The 12167-nt window shown below is 34.7% G+C and overlaps 1 protein-coding gene across 1 annotated transcript in view; it reads left to right on the top strand.

The window, feature by feature from the left end:
• The first annotated feature begins 1302 nt into the window (after window positions 1-1302).
• GNAT3 (G protein subunit alpha transducin 3) overlaps window positions 1303-12167 on the top strand; it is a 40212-nt gene continuing 29347 nt past the window's right edge. The window contains exons 1-2 of the mRNA XM_084784979.1: window positions 1303-1435; window positions 11482-11524. Of these exons, the coding sequence (XP_084641105.1) occupies window positions 1318-1435; window positions 11482-11524 (161 nt within the window). The 5' untranslated portion in view covers window positions 1303-1317. The remainder of the gene's footprint in view (window positions 1436-11481; window positions 11525-12167) is intronic.

Here is a 12167-nt window from a genome sequence, read left to right on the forward strand (position 1 = left end):
TATGTATCTTCAGCTCAACATATTTAATGTGCAAAAGTAAACAAAGCAGGAATGAGTATTTAGCCTGGTGGCCTATTTCCTTGTTGCATGAATATTCAAAACTCCACCTGTTCAAACTTTACATATGATCCCTGAAGAGCAGCAGTGACAGCTTGATATACTAGTTTTATAACTAAAGACACCCTGCCATCCTACAATGTGTAGTGTAACACACACTTGCTGATACAGGCAACCAGGTGTGTTTATGAGAAGAATACTGTTTGACAATGTACTAAATACTTTTTGCTTCAGATAAATGAACAAAAATAGTGTATAAATCATCTTTTTCCTTGAGCCAATGTTCAAGAATTTTAGAATGTTAGTAGGATAGCTAAAAGACATGGAACATACCTAGATATACTTAGTATTTTGGGTATCAGAATTGAAACTCTTTTCTGCTTCCAAGAACATTGCTCTTTATTCCCTGGGTTGCAAATCCATTGGAGTACCCCCATCACAGCAGCTGTTGCTTAATAATACTAAAGAGTTGAGTGCTGGCCACATCGACCATGGGTCAGTGTCTCTACAAAGTGGGCCTTCAATTAGCACTGATGGATTGACTTTCTCACCAGCTGTAAAAGCTCAATTCATAGAGATGAGTCCTATGAGACTAAAAATACATAAATTAAGATACCAGACCTATAATTTCACATTTGTAGCTATAAAACATGTATGAACATGTGAAACATATCCTTTGTTTCTATTTTTGAATGTTTTCTAATTTATTGATATATTAAGAGATTCCCAATGTATCTGTCACATAGTCAAAATGAAATTTGAATAGCATCATGCAGTATGATGAGGCATAAGAGTAATTATGAAGGATCTAAAACCAAAGTATCTGAAGATAAAATACTAGTGTTTTGGTTAATAATAAATAGAATACCAATAACAAATAGTTCCTGTTGGTGAACGATATTTTGCTTGCATAGCCTGTTACACAGTCTTGAGTGTCAAGATTGTGAATATTTTCCCTGTATTTGATGTTCGACTTTAAGGCAGGTGTGATTTTGAAGGTGGGCCAGATATGCTCCCTGAATTTGAAAGCATAATGAGTTTCCTCTTCAGCGTCCATTGGAGCTGCATGGTTATGGTTTTCCCTCTTGATCAGGTGACAGATGGAAAAGATCCCCTCAGTCAAAGCAGAATTGAGAGGGCAGGGCACAGGCTGCTGCCTGCTCTAGCAAGCATAGCTCTTATGTCCCATATCCAAACCACAGCTTTCTCTGTACCTGAAAAGTTGGAGCAAATCAGCTGAACAGCATCTACCATTAAAAAATGGGAAGTGGAATTAGTTCAGAGAGCAAGGAGTCAGCCAAAAGGTCAAAAGAACTGGAGAAGAAGCTTCAGGAAGATGCTGAGAGAGATGCAAGGACTGTTAAGTTGCTGCTGCTAGGTAACATGTTTCTCTTTTGCTTTCAGCATCTGATTGTTTTCCTCACTTATGTCATATTTACTTTGCTCACATTCAAATTTTAAGCATATAGCTTCTTTGAGGATTTAGTAATGGAAATATGTTTGGAATACTAAGTGGACTGACTTTATATATACTCTACATGTATTTTGTAATTTGTTTTATGCTTTGTACTTATTACATTGTTTAAGAGATAAATATTAGATGCCTCAGTTTACCTATAGAATATCATTACTAAAAGAAGACTCATACACATTTGTTACTTTGTTGCATTCTGTTTCCCAAAGAACAGCTAAAATCCTTAATGACAAGTCATAAATGTATACTATTTGTTTACACAGAAATAAGCTGAGTATTGGTCTCAAAAGTAATGTGTACAAATCAATTAGTCTTGAGTTTTATGTATAATAATGACTAAGCACTTAAAGATATATCAAGAATATTACTAAGACTTCAGGATTAATAGTGCCATTAAGATTGCTGTACACTTAAAAACATGGCATTCAGTTCCTTATAGAACACTTATATATTCACTCATGCCATAAATTATGTGTCTGTTTTTCATCCCTTCAAAGCAAATGATACTGTTTTATGATTACTGTAGTTTCAATAATTGGTAAATTAATTAAAATAATCTGTGTGCAACCTATTTTTCATAAACCACTTAACATATAGTGGCCACTGGGATAAAACAATAGAGCTTGTAACTTCTTGTGTGAGGAATAAGTTGGGTGAATTAGGCATAGTAATTATTTCCATTCAGCAACATGTGAGATTTAAGGGGAATTTGTGGAGTTCTGGAGAAGAAAACATAAAAGGTATAATTTAGGATACTAAAACCGATGATATTTTTAACCAAATGTCTGGACAATATATATTAGGTAAATATATTGTGTAACCCAGGGGATGACCCAGGGGTGTTCATGGATTCAGTTTTCTCTTTTCCTTGTTTGTGTTTTCAATTTATCCACATTCAAGCTATAGGCCAATTAATCCACCAATCAGTTTTGATTTTGAATATTAACCTTGTGTTAAAATATTGTATAAAAGATTCCCCAAATTAATAAAAATCTAAATCAATACAGAAACGAATCAAAATAAGAGCTTTGACTTTTTGACACTTGTGTATTTACTCTGATGCTAGTTATATATGAAATAATTCATTATTTCAGGATTCTGAATCTATCACACAACAGAGCTTTTCATTTTTTAAGTGTTCTTTTGCTCTGATCACACTACTGAGTTTCAACAGCTAACTGTAGGCTGTATCTCTTGTTTCTCAAAGAAAGAGACATGTTCTCTGCTTCCTTGTTGGAGTTCTGTGGCAAGCCATGCCCACAGTTCTTACAATAATTACCTATAATTGAAGATTTAGGAAGATGAGAGGGAAGAACTTTGAAACTATCAAGCACATGTTCCCTAGTTCCACAGAATTCTCAGAGGCTCTACACTGGAGTCAAAGTAATATGAACATGACAAAGGCAACTAAAATGTAAGAGGAAATGTAGACATTACCACTAGTGCAGTTAACATTCTCTTGGACTGGCACAAGTGTACTAATGTAGCAATAGAGAGAACATTCACACATGTAACCACTGACGTCTGTTTCTTGACTGTGGATAAAACTGATCAACCTCTTCAAGCTCCTGTCTCTTTGGCTTCCCCACCATGGCAGACTGTACCTTGAGTTGAAACAGAATAAGTCCTTTCTCCCATAAAAAAAAAAATAAATCAATAAATAAAAGACTAGTCTACATGTTGAGATAAATTTCCTAAAGAATTGATAAATGTTTTCAACACACCATTTTAAAGATATTTTCTCTTCTTTTATAAAAACACAAATTGTAAGCCAGTTCTCTGAAATGGCTATATTGCTGATTACGATAGACAGTATTGTTAAATGACCACAGAATTATGAAGCTTGAGGTATGTGGGTTGGAGAAACTGGTCAGCTAGAATGTGATTGTGATGGGGAAGAACAAGGTAAAATAATATGAAGAGGTGACTGAAAATGTGCCATTCACAATCAAGCCCCAATAATTCAAAGTGTGGTGGAGAACATTGAGTTTTCCCAAATTATGAACTGAGTGCTGACTGGTTGCAGCGATGCATTAGCGTCTATAACCAGAGAAGCTGAGCAGTCCAGAGAGATAGCCATCAGGTCACAAGTTGTTATGTGTGAAGTTCTCAAGTGGAAAGGAAGGTAATTGTTCTCAAACTTAAGTGGTGGCTTTCATTAAGTTGAAAGAATAACATTTATTAACAGGGATGAGAAAGAATCAGCAGCAGTAATATCACAGCTTTTATTTATTCAAGATAACAATAGTTTCATAAACTCATTCTCGTACTACTCTATTATTGGTACCAGCAATATGTAGGCTGAGCTGCTGAGATTTAATTTAATAAATTAAATCACACTCTCTTCAGTTTTCCCTATTTTGATTTTTTGAAGTATTTGACTATTTTTTTTCCTTTTGAATTCTGAACTCTACATTTGATTTAGTTTTTAGTTTAAAACAACAAAATCTGATTCGCTCTCATTTTTACCTCAGTTCAAATTATTTACCCTGTATTTTTCATCTTAAACTTGTTTTAATTAAGGTATCGTACAATAACTTATGGAACTAAACTTAGAGCCCTCACATTCTCTCAACCTCAAAATTACTTGGGTTCTCATTGAAACAACATCTACACTCTTTAGTGGAATAAAAAAAGAAATGGTCATATGATGACATTATAAGCTTAATCATGGTACTGACCAATTCTGAATTTAACCCTGTACTTAAAAAGAGAGAATTCTACAACACAAAACAAAGCAAAACATTGTGTGACTTATTTTACTTTGATCTTCATTGTCTAGTGAATTTCTTGATGCCAAAACACTAAGTTTCCAATTAATCATGCACTGTGAAGTAGATATAAACCTGGTGTGTGTGTGTGTGTGTGTGTGTGTGTGTGTGTATATAAACATGAAATAGGTCTCAGTGAATCTAAAGGTCTGATGCCTTCTACAATTTCCTTGCCCATGTTCTTGTCTCTTTTTTTCTTTCTTTCTTTCTTAGTTGACAATCACTTTTCCCTTTTATTGAAAATATATTCTTTTCTCATAGAAAAATCCTGACTATAGTTGCCCCTCCCTCCACTCCTTCAAGTTCCTGATCACCTTCCATGCCTTCTATATCCACTCCATTCCTGGCTCTCATTAGAAAACAATCTGTTTCTAAGAGATAACAACTAAACATGGCAAAATAAAACATAGTGTGATGAAGCAAAAACTATCATATCTATCAAAGTTGGACTTGGCAACCTAACAGGAGGAAAAGAGGCCCAGGAGCATGCACAAGAATCAGAGACACACTCTCATAGTCAAGATTACTATAAAAATACTAACCTAATGGCTTTCATATATATTCAGAGGACCTGGTGCACACCCATGTAGGCCCTGTGCATACAGCTGCAGTCTCTGGGAGTTCATATGCACCTTGCTTAGTTAATTTAGAGGGCCTTGTTCTCTTGGTATGCTCCATGCTATCTGGCTCTTGCAAATTTTCCACCTCTTCTTTCACAGAATTCCCTTAGCTCTGGAATGAGTGGTTAGATGGAGACATCCCATTTAGAGCTATGTGTTTCAAGGCCTGCCTCTCTGTGTAATGTTTGTATTTCTTGTCAGCTAATTTCTAACAAATATTTAATAGACAGATATTGTCAACATTACAAAAGTTTGTATAGGAGAGTTTTGTCAGGTCATTGAAAAATATTTGATAAAGACAATGGAAGTATTTTTACTTTTGTAAAAGATAAAAAATATATTGTCAGACTGGTGACAGGATAATATGAAATCCAACATAAAAATGAAAATAGGGGAATTACATGATAGATTAATCCCAAAAATAGTGTTTAAACTATAAGGACATTCATTGGTATTTACCATACCAACATGCTAATAGAGAATGGTTCTCATAATTATACCAAGAGAGGATAAAATATGAATCAAAATAAAAAGATAAATATTCATTAGCACCTATCAAGAGCAAACTAGGAAGAGAAGAGAATTCCATTTCCCATTACATAGATAAATAGTTTGAAGAAATTTAAATATCATACTTACTGATGAACCACCATTAGTCTTGTTGTCTATAGACAGTGAACGGGAAAGTATTAATAATGATTATTGGACTTCCTCATAACAGATTTAACATTGGCTTTTTCTTGCCCTTGACCTTTCCATTGGCACATTCTAGGCAAGAACCAAGAATCTGGGTGAAGGTGCATAGGCATGAATTTCAATCAGTCAGGCTTAGTTGGGAGCACAGAGTGATGGAACAAGTCAAGAATGTGAATGATAGGAAGGAGAAATATATTCCCAAAATTTATTCCCTTTTTTCCTTTCTTATGACTTAAAATCAGAAGAAGTTTGAGAAAGTTGTACTTCAGAAATCTGTTTTAAGTAAACAAAGTGGAGTACAATATATTTCCTTATTGTAGTTAAAAAACACTTGTATCTATTATTTGTGGCTGACTTCCCATTGGAAAACTACAGAAAGCATTAACAACACTGGGCTAAACATAAGCATCTATGGAAGAAACATGACAAAGAAGGAAGGTAAAACAAATACATGAAAACAAACTAATCACTGTCTCTATTTTGGAAAGCATTCTGTTTTTAAAAACTGTGACTGAAGTGGCTTCCTCTGTGCTGCTGCATCTGAATAACTGGACTTGTAGCCACTGCAGTGGCAGCAGAAATCTCAGAACCTGGGTACTGGCAAGGAGTGAGCATTGTGTAGGAAATCTAACAACCATGATCCATAAGAAAGTATTAAAATAACAGAAGGGCTGGAGCTATAACTAAGATAGCTAGGGGTGCTTACAGCTCTTCCAGAGGACCTGAGTTCAGTTCCCAGCACCCCATTAGGTGGCTCACAGTTGTCTGTAATGCCTACCTTTTAGGGACTTCTAGACTCTCTCAGAGCTTGCCCTTGTGTGTACATACCCACAAATACACATATACAAGTTACTAAAATTTTAATAAAATGTAAAATTAAAAAAAAAGAGTGGAAGTTACTTTACTTGAAGGGTCTTTAAAAGGATGAAAGCACATTCTTCATGTCTGAGAAGACACCTAGTACTTACTACAGTGTTTTCCAAGTCACACATACCTATGATTTAATCTCTGAAAGCCATAAAATGTACATGTTAATAATAAGATTTGATTTACAAGGAAACTGATGCTCATAGAGATAGAACTTAATCATGCTGCCTAGTAAAAGTCAGAAGTGTATGGAAGCTCAAGTAAATTACATAAATAAATATAATATGTTTCTTTAATTCTAAAAGCACTTGCACAGTGTTTCTTTCTTTCTTTCTTTCTTTCTTTCTTTCTTTCTTTCTTTCTTTTTTTTTTCTGTTATTTCATCTTTGAGTCCAGGCTACATATATCATGTAGAGAAGACAGATTTTTAATTTTACTTATGAGGAGAGTTATTGAGCGAGGCAAGTTATTCCTTTAAAAGGCTAAATATGATAAGAAGCTGGCACTTTAGCACAAAGACTGCCTATGAAAGCACAGCTTTCATTTTAACTTAGAGTAAATATACCTTGAAACCATTAAAAATTCTTTGCTCTATGCCTAAAAATAATGTAATATGACAGAGCATTACCAGGAGAATTGAGCGTTTATTTGAAGGTAGATCTAGAATTTGTATGAGTACATTCATCTGCACAGTTTCCATTTCTCTCATGCCAGAACAACACTTTCTAGATGGATGGCTCATCTAAATTTCTATATGACTTTAATGGCCTAGAAAAATATTATACATATCAATATATTCCCATTATTTAATCTCATCTTGCCTGTTTTAGCCAAATGAGCAACCAAGCCTTGTGGCATTCAGTAGAGTTCAGTTACTGGTATTACTATTGTACAGATTTAAATTTCTTTTCAATATTTCTAAATACCAGTAGTTTTATTTTTTTATTTACAATCTGTGTGTATTAAGATGAAACTTAAGTACAAATTTAATTGTTATTTAAAATATTATCCTCTTCAAAGAAACAGATATGTATCTTGTGAAAATTCCTTTGGTACTCTTTAGCCCAGAAAATAATGTTAGTTATGACCACAATTGAGAAGGAAGGAACTATTTTGGGGTGTACTCGGCATATGTGAACATGCTGTCATGTGTATATTTAGCCCAGAACATGATCTAATCCTGCAAGAATGGAGTGGTGATTGTGAAATAAGACCTACAACCAATGTGAAATGCGAATGAACAGTTCATTTCTGCAGAACTTTGAGAGGGAGTCTTAAATAATGAAGGAGATTTTTAGATGGGTTGTGGTTTTTTTTTTCTCTTGGAATTATGCCGATATTGCAGTTAACTGTTTAGGATCATCACTTTGAACATTAAACTTACTACACAGAGAAAATACAATAGCTTAAAAAGCACTAAAAATCATTAAATGCTGCTCTAAAAATAATTACCAATGAAAATATGAATTATTAATATGAAGTTTCATCAACTTATCTGCTACTTTAAAGTAATGAGTTGTTCTATATCCTTAGCCTCATTCTGAATTATATGCTAAGTTAAAAGAATTGTTACATACTTATAATACCTCTCATAAATAATTTGGGAAATTCCAGTGCTTAGTATCATCAGTGTGATTGTCATCTGATCTTGACCATTACCTTCAGTATTTATGGAGTGCACATCAGTGGTTCCAGGCAACTAAAGAGCAAAAATGCTTGAAATTTGGCACCTGTACTTAATACATGGAGATATTTATTCTCATTGTCCTATCAACCATAGAGAATAATAATTTTACATCACACTCCCATTATAGTTGACATTATAAGTAATCTAACAGTTTATAAAGCAAGGTGGTGAATGTGTGTATGCTTTAAGCAAATATGATATCCTATTATATAAGAGATCTGAGTACTTGATGAGTTTTGTGCCTTCAAAGGACTCCTGGAGTCAACCAAGTTTGTTACCAGTGGATAATAAAAGACCACTCTGAATGTACTTTTGCACTTTGGGATAGCCTAAAAGTCACTTTTGTCCCCAAAATGTGTGACACAATTTTGAGTATTCTACAACATAAAAAAATAAAATAAAATATGTTTGTGACTTTTTTAACCTGACCAATAGTGGTAAAGTGATACCATATTTCTTTATTATCCATGACACACATAATATATAATTCTGGAATCTTATTTGTGCGTGTGTGTTTTGATGGAGATGAAATTCATGGCCTCACACATACTAAACATATACTCCACCTACAAGCTTTATCATATCCTAAAATTCGTTATATGCTTTTTGTTTTCTAAAAACTGATATTTCATTTCTTTGAAAATACTACCTGAATAACTTTTACTTTGTTCAAGAGTCACAGACAATATATAAGCGCTTTAAATTTTTAATTGATAGTCAAAATGAGACATTCTTTTCTCAGTTTCAAAAGTTCTCGAGTTATTTTTCTGCACAAAGTAAACCTGCATAGGGTAGGACTGCAGCTCATGCTAAGGTCATTGATTTTTCCTCTCAAATTCCCAAAGCTGGAAATTTTCAAGCCAATAAAACTAAATATATGTATTTGATTTGGTGAAGTGAGATTGTGTGCAGCTGTGCCTGCTGATACTTAGTTTCCAAAATCCACTTCTGTTGCTAGCAGTTAAAGACACAGGGCTGGATTACACTTTTGTGATGGAATGAATGTTTAGAGCCCACAAGCCCTAATTTTAACACCAGCACTGCAAAAAATAGATGGAAAAAAATAAGTCTATGGAGGCGTATTGGTAAATTACTGTGGCTGATTTTTGCATTCATCGGTTCTGCTTTTAACTTTACTGACCCATGACATAAAGCACACTAGCATAATAGTGGACAAGAATCATTGTTGTTATAAGAAATGAAAATCTCAACTGTTCAATTTTACCAATGAAGCCTCAGGAGCCAGATGCTGGGGTGAAAACCCACTAGCTCAGAGAGGCAGAGAAAGCACCCAGCTGACCTTCCTAATCAGCTCAGGTCCTGACTGAAAATGCCTTTCTTACTCAGCACAGCTGACAGCCCAGGAGGAAAAAGCCAAAAAGCTCCTTCTTCTCCTCCTCCATGCTGCCTTAAATACTCTTCTCTCAAAGTCCCTCCTTTCTTTTTAATCATTGTCATCTGGTTTCTTGCTTGACCTTTTGACCTAGAGTTGACTTTATTAAATCCTGTATATGGAAAGCTCTTGGATTAGAGGTTTGTGTTAGGGCTGAACCACACCAAACAAGAAACACGTTTACAGTTCACAACCTCGAGGTTCACAACGGGATCAAATATCCTGCAACACATCATGTCAGTTTATCCAAAAGGAAGAATCGGTCCATCCCCACTTCTCCATGAAATATTATTTACTACACTCCTACCACCCCTTATTTTTCTGTATCATACATGATAGGCAGCTGTATAGACAACTACAGAAATCAGATACATTAAGACTTGCCAGGGACAATAACATTTTTCTATCATAAGAGTTAAATTTAGATGCCTCTTTGTCTGTTCACCCAGGCTCAGGAAAACATTTAAGACCAGACAGAAATACTTCAAAAAATGTTGTCTCATACGAAGGACAAAATCGGTTTACTAAATTTACCTATAATATAATTTTATGCAGCATATTTTGATCACACAGTTTTCATCCCACAACTCCTTCCAGATCCTCCCAAACCCCTATCCATGCAGTTTCAGGACCTCCCTCCCTCCCTCTCCCTCCCCCAACCCCCCCCCCCGCCTCTCTTTCTCTGTCTGACTGTCTCTCTGTCTCTGTCTGTCTCTGTCTCTGTATCTCTGTCTCTGTCTCTGTCTCTGTCTCTGTCTGTCTGTCTGTCTGTCTGTCTGTCTGTCTCTCTCTCTCTCTCTCTCTCTCTCTCTCTCTCTCTCTCTCTCTCTCTCTGTGTGTGTGTATCTGTCTGTCTGTCTCTCCCTCCCCAACTCTAAAATCAAAACAAACAAATGAAAATAATAAAATATCAAAACAAAACTAACCCTAACCCTTAACTGTAATATATAGATAGATGATAGACAGGCAGACAGATGGCAGATGAGGCCATTTTGTGTTAGCCATTGCTCCTGGGCATGGGACCTGCACTGGTGTGAGTTGGTACCCACAGGGACAAGCCTTTGAAGACAACTGATTCTCCTCTCCCAGAAGGTATCAATTGCAAATAACTTCTTGGATGCAGGTGGGTTAGTTTTGAAATATAAATTCAAAGAATTAATTTTTTATGTGAAATATATCTTACACTGATGAATAAGGATGAAAAAATAAAATGATACATGGAAATGTATAAGCAAGGAGGTGGAGGTGGGCACTAGAAAAAGCATGAAGCTCAAGTAAGTGGAGGTGGTGCCAGGGTGCTCTAATCCATAAGTATAACATTGATTAAATGATCAGATTCAGATTTATCACTCAAATTTCCTTTCACTTACACTGAAATCATGATACTCTGCTGGGTTTTTTTATACCTACCTCATTGCACCCGGTCCTATGGCAGAAGACAGTCCATATCACCTTGTATGCATTAGGGCTCCTTGGAGGTACATAGGTTTTAAGAAACTTCATTCATTTTGATAAAGGAAATTACAGCCATACACAAAGGTATGATAGGCTTCTGAGAAAAAAAAGCATGTTTTAATCAGGATAGATTTCTGTTTGAATAGTTCAGGAAATAAAATTATTTATGGTTTTCTTATTTTGTCATTTATTCAAATAGAGATACAAAGTGTCATATTAGGAGGCCAAGACTGACTTAGAGTCTGAAATTATGGATTCTATCACTGGGTTGCAAACTCAGGAGATATAAAAATCTCAAGTGATGTTTATGTTTAAAATATAATTATCTCTATTAGTACACATTCTTTCCCTTAGAAGTCACATGAAAACAGGGGTGAAAATTTTTCATGTGATAAAATAAATTTTAATTTTTATACAAATTTGGTGGATCAGTGAATAACATTTGCTTCATTTTGTTTCAGGAGCAGGTGAATCTGGGAAAAGTACTATTGTTAAGCAAATGAAGTAGGTACACAGCTATTTCTAATGTTTATATGTGGTGTTTGTCTATGCAATGAACAATTCTGTTTTAATTATTTATTTTAGTATTTTATCACAATATGATTACATAATTTCCCCCTTTCTCTCTATAAATTTTCCACATACCCTTTCTTGGTCTTTTCCATATCCTTTGCCTCTTTTTTCATTAATTTTTGTTATATATTTATGAGTAAGTACAATCTTCTCATAAAGTCTCACCAATGTGACTACAGTAATAGACATGCTATCACGGGCAGAGAAATTACAGGAGGGTTCTACCCTACACACACATACAAACACACACACACACACACACACACACACACACACACACACAAAATGTATATATAATGTATGTGTGTATATATATACATATGTATATGCCTTCTGAGACTTATAGGAATAAGTTACCACATCCAACTAAAATTATGTTTAATAATTTGTTATAGCAAAAATCCCTAATATTGACATGAGCTTTAATTTTATAGTTAGTAAAGTTTGAATGAATGATCTAATTTATGTTCTTTGTAACAGATAGTTGACTTCCATCTTTTTAGTACAGTTCTTCATTTATCTATATTGGGCAGGTTACTGTTTTAAATAACAGGCTTTGCTTTTTATATTTACT

Source organism: Acomys minous, assembly GCF_964271855.1.
Source record: "Acomys minous genome assembly, chromosome: 6".
In the NCBI taxonomy this organism is placed as follows: domain Eukaryota; kingdom Metazoa; phylum Chordata; class Mammalia; order Rodentia; family Muridae; genus Acomys; species Acomys minous.